This window comes from Megascapheus bottae, chromosome 17 (genome assembly GCF_031878675.1).
Source record: "Megascapheus bottae isolate mThoBot1 chromosome 17, mThoBot2.hap1, whole genome shotgun sequence".
Taxonomy (NCBI): Eukaryota; Metazoa; Chordata; class Mammalia; order Rodentia; family Geomyidae; genus Megascapheus; species Megascapheus bottae.
The window spans coordinates 37,758,138-37,771,979 of NC_143525.1; the positions used below are offsets into that span (position 1 = coordinate 37,758,138).

Genomic DNA, 13,842 nt, shown 5'->3' on the forward strand with positions numbered 1-13,842 from the left:
TATTACATTGGGGCTTGAATTCATGGCTGCTGTTCTACCACTCATTTCTGTCTGGAGATGAGTTCCAGATTTCTCTGCCTAGGCTAGCTCCAAACCCTCGCCCTACAATCTCAACCTCTGAGAATTATAGGAGTAAGCCACTTGTGCCTGACTCCAATGTATTTAGTGTACTGTTTTTTAGGAGTAGATAGCCTAGAAATTTTATGGTAAACGCTGGGCACTGGTGGCCTATACTTGCAGTCCTAGCTACTCAGTAGGCCGAAGTCTGAGGATCTTGGTTTGAAGCCAGTCTGGGCAAAAAAGTCCCTTTGAGATCTTATCTCTAATCACTAGAAAATGGGAAGCAGGGCTGTGGATCTTAGGGGTAGGGCAGTAGCCTTGAGGTGAATAATTCCAGGATAACACTCAGGCCCAGTGGTGGGGCCATGGCCTTGAGTTGAGCTCAGATAGCGCCCAGACCCAGAGTTCAAGCCCCATGACCACCATCACCACCAACAACAAAAAAAACCCTAAGTGGAGCTGTGGCTCAAAAGTGGTAAAGTGCTAGCTTTGAGCAAAAAGTGTTCAAGGACATTGCTCATTTACAGTTTGGCCAGCCATTTCCCTTCTTGCCTGTAAAATCCCAGTACCAATCCAATCTCCACTGTCTCCATCATGTCTCCATATCTTACTGTCCCTGCTAGCCAATAAGAAATTTCCCCCACTCCCAGCACCTATCACATCACAGGGTCCCAGAAGGAAGAGCCCCCCCCCCCCAGCTGAAACATCAATTAACTTGCTCAAACACACCTAACTTTAACATTTTATTTTGTGTAAAAAAGGGCAAATTTAGTGAATTATTTTCATCTTGTACACAAAGTTATAATTTTAATGCTTTTCACATCCATGCTGAGTTTGCAATTTGGTAAAAATGAAGGAAACATAAATTTCTCCAAAGGAATTTTTCACGCCATTATATACACTTCGTGAGAAAGTTTCAAATACTTTCTCAGTAATCACGTTACCAGAAAATAAAAGATTAATTTGTACAGATATTGATCTATATATCAAATACATACAGAAATGATGTAAAAACCTTAATGCAGTTTACTTTGACCTCTGTCCTCAAAAGATTTGCCCAGGGACAGATGCTTTCTATTGTATAAATGACTGTGGCTTTATTTAAAATACGAAAATCAAAGGAAGAAACCCAGTTTAATCACAGTATTTTTAAAATCCCTTCCCAATATTAAAGGATCATTACCAAATATATAGCACCATAATACAAATATTGATGGGAGGGGGATTCACATCACGCAAAATTAATAATAATAAAAACAAACAAACACTGAAAACCCGTGTTAGTATCCGTAGAGTAAGAAGTTGATAACAGCTTTAGCTTTCCTCATACACAGCAAGGAGAAAAGGTTAAAGTTTAAACTAACAAAAGTTCCCAAGTAACCCAAACAGGAAAGGAAACAAACAAACAAAAAATACAAACTCAAGGTCAGCAGTACATTTGAACCGTAAGAGAATGGGACTACTGAGTTGTACGACTGGAGTATGGCTACGACATAAATCTCCTCTGCAGGAACTTATTTCCTTGACATAAGCAGCAGGAGTGAGAATCTGAACAAAGAAGAGGGCTCCGGGCTTCGGGCTGGGTTTAGACTATATGAAGGAAGTCCTTACCAAGCCTTAAATTGTTGGTCACTGGATGGAGATAAGAAACACTTCCCAAGTGGCCAGGAGATTCTAGAACACTCAGAGCCTCGGCTGTTGAACCTGGCTACAAATGAGCATTTCACAGAACTATTAGTGGGACAGGCGGGCTCTGGACCACGCCGCCCTGGGAAAAGCAGCGCCCTCCAGTCTCCACCCCAAGGTACCCGCAGTTACACTTGACCTGTACCAAGGGACCAGAGTCCTGGGGCTAATCTGCTGAGCCTGAGACTAAAGACTGCTGTCACCTTTGCCTTGGACCTCTTCTAGGCTTTAAGCTCATAGGAAGATTCTTCAAAGTTAAAGATCTGCGAAGTGTGAGGATGTCACATTTACAGTACGTCCCTCTCAGCAATGTTGTTCAAGATAAATATCCAGTAATCTGATAGCTGAATTCACATATATTTGACACGTGAGAATCAACCTGCGTTGATGTGATCTGCATTTATGCCCCCAGAGTCAGTATTAGGAAATGGTGACATGTGATTCCATACATTCTTACACTATAAAGTAACACAATTTACTTCCAGTAGCTACTACAAAACCTTACATATGTTATTAACCCCTCTTGCATAGAATGAGGTAAACCTGTGCGTATTACCAATGCTATTATTCCCAAAAGTAGAGCAATATTTTAGAAAATTAAATTGCTGGTTTTTTTAATGTTTCTATGCATTTTAAAACTCAAACAAAAATCTTACCTAAAGTGGTCTCCTGGGGCTTTCCATTAACATGTTGTTTAAAGCATTCTTTAAATAGGCTGAAGGACTGCAGAGGTTAATCATTTCGATTAATTTCTAATTAGCCCTGCCTGTTTTCCAGAGGAGACGGTCAGCACTACCACTCTGAAGAGGCCAGGCTAAGACCCCGAGCACTCTGACAACAGATGCAATGAATTCCTGAGAGTTTATAGTTTATGAACCTTACTGGTAAACGCTAGCACGCTCTCATTCAGTCACAACTCGGTAGAAGGTTAGAAAATACAGAGAGCAAACTTTTCACCAATTTACCCTTTTATCCTACTTTTAAAGGATGCCAAGTGAATTTTAAAATAGGGAATGTTCAAAATGGTCCAAATCAGTTATATGGTTAAAAGAAATTCTGACTACAATGAAAGAATACACATATATATATAAATATACGGAATTAAGAAAACAAAATTCTCTTTCAGATCAGTTTACTAACAAATTCAGGGATAGTTAAAAGGGGAGTTGGAATGATTGTGAAATCTACCTCTACTGGCTTTGATCACCTCTGAATGATTCTCCTGGTAATGCAGACGTTTGTATTGGGGTATGGCTGTACCAAGTTGCTATCTCCAGATGGAGGGAAATGGGCAGAGGGCCCACTGGAATCCCTCATGTGGGGTTTGTTAGCAAAGAAAACAAAGTAAACTCAGGACAATACTGCATTTCCCACCCCCTCAACATACGGACTTGTCAACCATTCCAGTTTAACATTTTAGTGTTAGGATAATTTTACTTCTTTTCTACTTAAAAGAGAACATTAAAAGTATCCAGAGTTCTTCCAGTTTCATACAGAACTCCAAATTAATTTTTGCAGAATGAAAAACTTCTGTACATTTAAAATGGGCTGTAATAAAACACCAATGAGCAGAATAAATGACCACTTCTGTATAAACGCGGGGAGGAGCCTCTTTGAGGGTTCAGTTGCATATTTCTGCAGCAAAGGAAACTGGAGATGTGACTGGCCTAACTTCTGAAATCCAAAAATCTCCCAACAGGTACCAAGAAGGTTCATTTGTAATGACAGTTCATTTGCATTTACAACAATCTCCTTCGTAAATCATTTCCTTCAATCCTGCTACCTAAACTTTAGTCTTACCAAAAAAGTTAGAATTTCAGTTCTTGTTAACAATGCACATAAATCCAAACTTGGAAAATATTACAAAATTCTTTCAAAAGCTTCAAATACAACACAAAAATTGTCCATCTTTATAAATTGAAAAATCCCCCCCCCCACTAAAATAGTTTCCCCACCCACCTGAAAAATCTGGAACTGAAATTTTCTGTGTTTAGCAAAATGTCCCAGTAGAATAGCCTGCTGTACAGCTAGATTGATTATAAATCAGTCCTGTGTAAAACATTCCCCCTCCCGCCCTCAGGTTTGGGAGCCACCTCATTCACGGCTCTTGTTTGATGTAGAAGTTGGCAGAACCATTGCTTTCCTGATCAGATGCTCCTTGGAGGAAGTTATAGTCCTCACCATCCAGCAATTCCTCCTTCAGTTGCAGCGTAGTCACTGTGTGGGAGAGAGAAATGTAAGGGATGTTACCAGACTCAGAATAGCCACTCTGCCTTTAGTCTTCATGCTATCCACTTTATAACTTAACTAGTAAGACTTCATTTCTTCAACAGATCTTAAAGCAGAATCCTGTGGGGCGAGGGATATAGCTCAGTGGTGGAGTGTTGCCTAGCCTGTATGACTAGGTATGAGCAATGAATTAACCAAATACAATCAAACCTTTGCCGGGAAGGAATCCAGAACCTTGGGTATGCTAGGCAAAAATCGCAATACTAGGCTACACTCGTAGCTCTAATTTTAATTTTCAAACTATATTGGTAACTAAGGAATATTCTGAGAAGAAATAACATTGCACACTTGACAAAGTAAGAGTTCATTAACTGAAAAATAATTAGGAATTTTCTTATGATTCAGCATTCACTTTTATGTCTGTTTTTGTTTTTGGTTGTGGGGTTTGAACTCAGGGCCAGGGCACTGTCCCTGAGCTTCTTTTGCTGAAGGCTAGCACTCTACCACTTGAGCCCCAACACCCTTCCAGTTTTTTCTGTGTATGTGGTACTGCAGAACTGAACCAGGGTTTTATGAATGCTAGGCAAACACTGCCACTAAGCCACATTCCCAGCCCCACTTTTATGTCAATGCCTAAAGAAATGATGTATTTTTTCGGTGTTTCTGAAACAAAATATGTAAAAATTACACAAGCAATTTGACCTTAATCTTATCATCCCTAAGGAGCACCAGCATTTAAATTTTTGTAGTGCTTGGGCTCCAACCCAGGGCCTCACACATTCAAGGCAAAGTGCTCTACCACTGAGATAGTTCCCAACTGAGGATATCTATTAAAAAGATAGGGCTGGCATGGTGACACATGCCTGTAATGTTAGCCCTTAGACGTCTGAGGTAGGAGGACCTTAAATTTCAGTCCTATCTGAGCTACATAAGCAAGATCCTGTCTCAAAACCAAGACAAAATCATAAATGAGAAACCACGCAAACAAAAGACTTCCTTCAGAAAAAAACAAAAATCTCATTATTTAAAAAAAAACCAGACATGAAATCACTAAGTTATACTAATATACTTATAAAAACTAATATTAAACTCTTACAATTGTAATTGGATTGTTTTACTTAAAATACGAAGTTTAGCTATGCACAGTGATGCATACCTGTAAACCTATCTCCTTGGGAGGCGGAGGCTGGCGGATTGTGTCAGCAGGGTCAAAGTTAACAATACACTGTACCTCAGAAGCAAAATACAGGCCTGGAAGTGTTAGATCACTTCCTTAGAGATCTTAAAGCCCAGAGTTCAAACTCCAGTACTGGGGGAATAAAAAGAAAAGGCAGCAGCAGCAAACTACAAACCAAAGGGCTGGGATGTGTGCCTCAAGTGGTAGCAGAACTGGGGGTGGGGTTCATTGACATTAGCAATGTGCAAAATGACTAATGTAAAATTGCTGTTTCCAATACTGACAGTACTGTTCATTGCTTGTCAAGAGTTCTTATCTGACAGCCTTCTAGGTAAGGAGACATTCCCAGCCCTCCTATCTCCTTTGATAAGCTTCTCTTGTATTGTTATCATCCCTCAATGCAATTACCCAGAGTTCTACTGCTGACTTATACTTTTAGCTCCCATTTCCCGATTTTAGTTGTAGAAAATGATTTTTAAAAATAACGACCTCTAGGCAGTGCCGGTGGCTCACACCTGTAATCTGTAATCCTAGGTATTCAGTTGTCTGAGATCCCAGAATACTGGTTAGAAGCCGCTGTAGCAGGAAAGGCTGTGAGATTTATATCTAATTAACTAACATCAGCCAGAAGTGGTGCTATGACTCAAGAGCTCTAACCTTGAGCAAAAAAGTTCAGTTGGCATCTAGGCCCCAAGTTCAAGCCCAAAGGCTGGCACCAAAATAAACAACAATAACAACAAAAAACCCTCAAAATACACAGGGTCTGGTGATGGTGGCTTACATCTAACAAGCCTAGCTACTCAGGAGAATGAGATCAAAGGACTGATGTCCAAAGCCCACTTAGATGGGTAAATCAGAGATTGGTATCTCCAGTTAACCAATTAGCCACCAAAAAGCTGGAAGCTGCGGTGTGGTTTAAGAAACAAAGTGAGAGCATAAGGCCCTGAGTTCAAGCCCCAGTTAAAGGCATAAAAACAAATTCTAAGAAACAAAACAACCCCCAAAATGTTTAAAGAATAATCTTTTGGGAGAGAACCATTTATTTCTGTTTTGGTACTTTTGGTGAAAAAGAATAAACCAGATAGAAAAGTGAATACATTTGGTGTATAATAACAAAGTGCCAATCAAGTCAATGGAAATTAGCAAGTAAAGCTGTTTTTTTTTTTTTTTTAAATAATTTTATTTTATTTATTTATTTATTTATTTATTTTTTGCCAGTCCTGGGCTTGAGCTCAGGGCCTGAGCACTGTCCTTGGACTTTCTCAAGGCTAGAGCTCTACCACTTGAGCCTCAGCACTACTTCTGGCTTTTTTTCTATGTATGTGGTACCGAGGAATTGAACCTGGGTCTTCGTGCATGCTAGGCAAGCACTTTAACCACTAGGCCAAACTCCCGGCCCCTAAAGCTGTTTTCTTAATACACCACCACCACCACCACCACCACCACCACCACCAAAAAACTGCTTAATAAAAATGTTATTACAGAGAACAATACCAAGTGTGTAATAGTTATCTTTCAAATCTAACCAACATGCATTAGGTGTTAGTGACAATTTAACAATACTATAGAAACAAGACACAGGGAACAGAAAACCCAAATTTCATTAAAGGTGCAGTACCCACAATAAAAGGTTGGTTAAAACAGTATCTAATTACATGATGATCAGATGGCTAAATGGATGGGATTACCATGCTTCAAGATCAAACATGTTTCATTCAAATGGATGTTTTCTAAAATGTAGAAAGATAAGCTGAGTTTTTATAGCCCATCCTGGAGCTACAAGCATTTTCAATATCTAAAATTAAAATTTCATGAATTCTAGTCATGTGAAAATATGGAAATGATGTGCATAAAAGAATCATTCAAGATAAAGGTGAAACATTCACTCAGATGTGGAATGTTTTAATGCAATGTCCCATTGTTTCCATGGAGCCCAGAAGAAAGCCTGCCTGGTATGTTTGTTCACACTAATCATTTTCCTTTCCAGGCCTTATTCTAAATGAATGATGGATGGCACTTTCTTAGCTCTGATTTTACTGAGGTCACTTTGTTGACACTAATCACTAACGTCTCAGAAGACAAATTAATGGCTATGACATTTTCCTAGGTACAAAGCTCTTAAACAATAAACTCAACAGTTAATCAATGTAGCTTTCACGTAATTAAGTAGTAAGGCAATCCCCTATAGTGTCACCAGAGGAAAAGCATCCCACATGCCTCAAGATGTACCCTCAGCTCAGAAGACACTACAGGAAAAGAAGTCATAGTGCAGTCTCATGGTTTCCATTAAGCATGGGGTTTTGCAATCCCAGAAGCAATGGTTTTTCCATGAATGAGACTCTCACAAAATATAACACCTGCTTCTAAAATTCAACCTGTTTAAAGACAATATATTGAAAAGCCAACAAAAATTCAAATTTCAGAACTCACAATATCTATAATTAGGTAAAGAAAGTCTATCTCATAAACAGCAAGTGTAAGAAACTGGAATGCTTTTTAGATAACATTTTGAAAGGTTTCCATTAAAGAGCATATAACTTTGAGTTTATAATACTAATCTGTTCTCGTGTAGAGAATATAATTTTCTCTAACATAACGATATTAGAGTGATCTTCAGAAAAACAGGACTTGTAAGGAGCAAGATGGCTTCTCTCTCTCAGATTGTGAGTAGCCATCTCAGGAGGGTCAACCTCTCCGTCCTCGAAAAAAATCCAAAGAGAAAAAGCTAATGGCTCTAAGCGTAAAAGTATTAGTTAACAGAAGGAAGAGAGAGAAAACAGTTGCTAGGCACTAAATCCTATAAAAAGACATTGTGAGAATGCTGATCAGAGTAAAAATTAGTTTAAAAACAAGTGAAAGCTGGGTGCCAGTGGCTCACGCCTATAATCCTAGCCACTTAGGAGGCTGAGATCTGAGGACTGCGCTTCCAAGCCAGTCTGTGCATGAGACTTTTATCTCCAATTAACTACCAGAAAATGGGAAGTGGCAATGTGACTCAAGTGGTAGAGCATAAGCATTGAGCTGAAGAGCTCAGGGACAGCGCCTAGGCCCAGAGTTCAAGTCAAACATACAACTTTGGCTTTGAAGAGGATCTAGACTCACCTTATGAGTGAAGCCTAGTTTACCCTATGAAAGTGAAGCCTTCCTGACAATGATGCCACTTCTCTTCTTAGCAATTACAAAGGAAAAAATCCTTCCAATGTCTTACAATGTAGCTCCCTGGCCTTATGCATGAAGCTCAAACTCAATGTCATTTAATCGCTACACATATAGGAACATGAAATTATGGAAATACATTTCACTCAAATTCAACATCAAGTTTACAGAGGCACTGTATTCCTTTATGTATGACAGTTACCCAAGAGCAAGGTGATGTTACTATCAGACCAAATTTCTCCAGAACTCAAAACACAGCCCTTCTATGAATGAGATGTTATGGAATGTTATGAAGGAAGCCTCACTTTGGTCTGATCAAGCAGACAGAAGCTTCACAAGAATTGTGACATATATTTAACCATTTCAAAGAAAACGTGAAATAGATGTTGCTTCACAATTCTATAAGCTGAAATGCTAATTTCATCCTAAGTTGAGTTGAAGCTCAGAGTTTTCTAACAACAAGAAGCGCTTTCCTGAGATGATATGTCTTAGTGAAGTGACTATCAGGACCAGTGAGAATGAATTGTTTTTAGGAAAAAGAAAATAAAGTGCAGTGAGCCAGTGCACCAGACCATGCTTTGTCTCCCACCACCCTGCCCAGCACGATGCCCTCTGAAACACCGGAGGTGCTCATGACTAGTTACCTGTTTTGAGGCTGGGCCTGAACTCTCGGCTAGTGCTGGGAGGTGGGAAGGCCTCAGGGGCTGTCTGGGCTGGCAGGGTTCCATATGGAGGAGGAGTCAACTCTTCGTCACCAGAGAAGCTCCTCCGCACCCCGCTCGACAAACTGACAGGCTTCTTCCCAACTGGCATCTTCCTCTCTAGACATCAAGTCAGACTAAAGTAAGCTTTGACTTTTGTGCGTGGTAAGAAAAGTGCATCGTATAACTAGGAAGGCTGGTTGCATAGGACAGATACTCTTTGGCAAAGAGAACTGACCACGCCCAGGACTATGCCTGAAAACGGGTGTGTGTTGGGAATGAGACTGTTTCTACTTTCTCAAACAGCCCTGATGTCTCTCAAATGAATTTCAAACAAAACAAAGCAAAATGAACTAAAAGCTGGCTAATGTCTGTCAGAATTTCAGCTTGAAATAGGATAAAAAGCCAGTGGAAGACAGAGGTTTTAATTTTGTCTTCAGCGCTGGGGACGGGGCTTTATGCATGCTAGTGGTACTCTGTGCTGAGCTGCACGCCTGTCTTGCTTGAGATGTCTTCAAGTACTCTTGTTTCCTTGTTCTGGTCTTGGGGCTTGAACTCAGGGCTTGCAATCCATCAATTCATCCATCCATCCATCTACCTACCTGGTCCTGAGGTCTGGGCACTGTCCCTGAGCTTCTTTTGCTCAAGGCTAGCACTCTGACACTTGAGCCATAGCTCCATTTTAGTGTTTTTTTTTTTTTTTTAATTGTTTTTTGTTTTACTGGATAAACTTCTCCCAGATTCTCTTGCCTAGGTTGGTTTTGAACTGTGATCCTCAGATCTCAGCCTCCTGAACAGTTAGGATTACAAGTATACTAGAGCCTGACTTAAAATATTCCTTTTAAGGTAGCATCCACTGCCTGAACACTGGCCATTAGGGACAAATCACAGTAAGTCAAAATTCAGACATATCAACTGAGTGGCAGGACATTATTGATAAACATGGTTCTCCCCTAACTTTTAGTTAGCAACATATCTTTTCCCAAAATACTTTTAATTCTTATACACAACTTACGGCTTTTGGCTGCAAGTCCTTAATCTAATTTCTTTTGAAATAAATTCACACCCTTTGGTTACAGGCTCATAAATAACCATAAGCCTTTGAGGATTTAACACATTGTTTTCACCAGCCTAAAATGTAGTTTGAACTTCCAAAATACTGAACCACTCACTAAGCACAGTGAACAAGTTGTAAATTGAGGAATATGTACACATACTTGCAACTTCAAATTGTCTTTCTCCAAAGTATGCAACAGCACAGATAAAAGTGAACATTTCAATTTCAGAAAATCAGAACTAAAAGATAATCTAAGCCAGCAGTACTCCTACAGCGAGCACTCACTCAACTCTCAATTGCCAAAATCATGCACAGTGACTGCTCAAGATTCTTTCCAGCATCCTGAAAGAGGTAAAAAAGGAGACAGCTTCAACTCAAAAGTACTCACAGTAGCCTCTGAAAATGGTGAAATTTAAAATGGAAATTACTGCTGCTTTTGCTGCTCCATAATTACTATGCCTTGACAGAAAGAGACTTTTGAGATTGAATAGTCCAGCTAACAGCTGTCCCTTTATGGCACACACTCTCAGCTCATTACTCACCAAGCTAGGAAACCAACGAATATCTGTCTCTATAAAAAGACTAGCACCACTAAACAACATTCTGACAAACTTTAAGTACAAAAAGACTAAAGAGATAAAAAAGATGAAACAACAAAGCCAGAACAAAAAATTTTACCAGCAAACTCGAAGACAAATGCAAGGTGTGTAACCCATCTGCTGGTCTTTATGCTGCAGGGATGGCTTAGGTTTTTGTTTTTTTTTTTTTGCCAGTTCTGGGGCTTGAACTTAGGGTCTGAAAACTGTCCTTGGACTTTCTCAAGGTAGAGCTCTACTACTTGGGACACAACACCACTTCCACATTTTCCCATGTATGTGGTACTGAGGAATCCAATCTGGGTCTTCATACATGCTAGGCAAGCACTCTACCCTTAGGCCAAACTCCCAGCCCCCAGGCTTATGTTTTTGTCCCCCGCCCCCCCTCCCACGTTGGTCCTGGGGCTTTAACTCTGTGCCTGGGTACTGTCCCTGAGCTCAAGGCTACTGCCCTACCCCTTGAGCCACAGTGCCACTTTTGGTTTTCAGTGGTTAACTGGAGATGAGTCTCATGTTCTTTAGTGCCCAGGCTGGCTTTGAACTGAGATCCTCAGATCTCAGCCTCTTGAGTAGCTAGGATTACAAGCATGAGCCACCGGGTCTGGCTCTGGCTTAGGTTTTGAAAACACAAGTTCTGTTATCTTTTGAACCAAAGTTTTTTGGTTTTTTTGGGGGGTCATAGGATTTGAACTCTGGGCCTGGACACTGTCCCTGAACTCTACAGCTCAAGGCTACTGCCCTACTCCTTGAGCCATAACCCTACTTCCCATTTTCTAGTGATTAATTGGAGATAAAGAGTCTCAGGTCAGTACTGAGGCTGGCTTTGAACCTTTTTTTTTTTGCCAGTCCTGGGCTGGAGCTCAGGGCCTGAGCACTGTCCTTGGACTTTCTCAAGGCTAGAGCTCTACCACTTGAGCCTCATCACCACTTCTAGCTTTTTTCTAGGTATGTGGTACCGAGGAATTGAACCGAGGTCTTCGTGCATGCTAGGCAAGCACTCAACTACTCGGCCAAACTCCCGGCCTGGCTTTGAACCTTGATCCACAGATCTCAGCCTCCTGAGTAGCTAAGATTACAGGCGTTGAGCCACCCTGCCCAGCTGTGGATTTGTATTTCTATGTCCAAAGAAAAACTTAAAAGGCATGAGAGATGATATTTTTATTATTAAGAGCAATTAAAATGTCACTTCAGAAATATATTCTAGGGTTGGGAGCATAGCCTATTGGTAAAGTGATCGTCTAGCATGCATGAAGCCCAGGATTCCATTATGCCTCAGTACCATATACTCAGAAAAACCTGGAAGTGGCGCTGTGGCTCAAGTGGCAAGACTCTTGAACAAAAATTGTTCAGGGACAGTACCCAGGCTCCGAGTTCAAGTCCTGGGATTGGCAATCAATCAATCAAATAAATTCTAGGGCCAGTTGTGTAGCCTAATGATATTGTGCTTGCCTAGCATGCACGAAGCCCTGAGTTTGAGTCTTTGGCACCATATAAACAGAAAAGGCTAGAAGTGCTGTGGCTCAAGTGACAGAGTACTATCCTCGAGCAAAAAGTGTTCAAGGACATTGTTCAGGCCCCAAATTCAAGCCCTATGACTGGTGGCAAAAAAAAAAAAAAAAAAGAAAAAAAAATATATGTATATACACACACACACACACATACATATACACACACACACATATATATATGTATGTATATGTGTGCCTACACAGTCATATTATAGCACTAAAAATGGACTTTAACCTTAATTCCTATCTTAAGCAATACTGACATTCTTACTTGGTTAATCAACTACACATTTCTTCCAATGTCCCTAATCCATTAGCTGAAAATAGTTTAAAACGTACATCCTTAATTTCATATCTTAGAAACCAAATTCTTGTCCAACAAAGTCATAAAACAGGTTAAACCAGCCTGCTGATCCACTGTACAGAAGGCTACTGCTCACACTGTTCATCCTCAGACAGGAAATTGCAATGGGAACGGATCCTAAGCACTTCAGCTGAGCTCAAGTGCAGCTTCATTTGTCTGCTCTGGCAATATTCTAAACTTCTTTTTGGCAAAAATCAGTCCTTCTCAGTAGCAAGTGGGGAAAAAATGAACACTGAGTGTGTGTTTGCGTAAGCTCTGTCCATAGAAGACAAGGGAGGAGACAGCAGTTTTTCTACTTGGGAAGTCACTAGCGTGAAGCTGGCTAGGGCTTCATGCTGGGAGGGAACTAGGTTTTCAACGCACTACTAACTAGTGGAGTTTGAGAAGACTTAAAAAATAAGCTCATCAGGAAGATAAAAATAGAATACACTTAATTTTTCTACCAGTCATCCCTTGGTTAATGAGCTAGACTTACTGAACATACTCCATGTCACTTTGGTTTTTTAGTTTTAATCCTGAAGTTATGTTTTACTACGAATTCAACTCAGAGTGCAATATTCTATGACAAGTTCCAATAACAAACCTGTGGCTTTCTACTGTAAAGCCTTTACTTAAAATGATCAAATATAGTTACATTGCTATGGCTAATAAATGCCAATAATGGATCACTGCAAGATAAAATACAGTACAGAGAGCACATCTGGAAAAATCTGGAAATCTGTCAACCTAAATTTCTTACAAGAGTCATTCTAGAAAGAGGTTTGTAAGAAGAATAGTTTATGAGGGTCCAAATCTGTGCAACCATCAAGTATCTGCTTTTTTTGGTTTTATAAAATAAAAAGTAAAAAAAATAAAATAAAAAAAGCACAAAAGACCCCCAAACAAAACAAAAATGACTGATTTTCTGAAGGTTTACATATTAATTACTGCAAGAATTAGTAAGCTCTATTTTTCACTACTTATACTTTTAAGTTCCATGGTATCATTGCTCCTGTCAATTGTTTATTAATAGAAGGTTTGCCTTTTATGGCATACTGCACCTTTAAGCATAATATGTAATAAAACAAGCATGAGATCTCACAGGGATAGAATTTTCTGTGGAAGACCACTGTGACCCCCATTGGTTAACAGTTAGAAAATATATGTAAACACCACGTGGTGACCCACTTTTCTTATGTCCTTTGTATTGCTGGGACTTAGCTTTTTTCTTCTGTTTCGATGAAGCTGATTGGCTTTCTCTTGATGCTGAAAAATAAAAGGGAAAGTTGGTACCGCACACAATTGCTTACAAGTGTAGTTATAACTTAA

The 13,842-nt window shown here is 39.9% G+C and overlaps 1 protein-coding gene across 9 annotated transcripts in view; it reads right to left on the reverse strand.

The window, feature by feature from the left end:
* Positions 1 to 790: 790 nt before the first annotated feature.
* Positions 791 to 13,842, reverse strand: part of Mbtd1 (mbt domain containing 1) — a 55,621-nt gene continuing 42,569 nt past the window's right edge. For 6 of the 9 annotated variants that reach the window (XM_090351052.1, XM_090351044.1, XM_090351047.1 and 3 more), the window contains 3 exons: positions 13,702 to 13,779; positions 8,953 to 9,129; positions 791 to 3,963 (listed from right to left, as the gene is read on the reverse strand). In XM_090351052.1, the coding sequence (XP_090207178.1) occupies positions 3,845 to 3,963; positions 8,953 to 9,129; positions 13,702 to 13,779 (374 nt within the window). In that variant the 3' untranslated portion in view covers positions 791 to 3,844. The remainder of the gene's footprint in view (positions 3,964 to 8,952; positions 9,130 to 13,701; positions 13,780 to 13,842) is intronic. The other 3 variants (XM_090351048.1, XM_090351051.1, XM_090351049.1) reach the window with 1 other exon arrangement.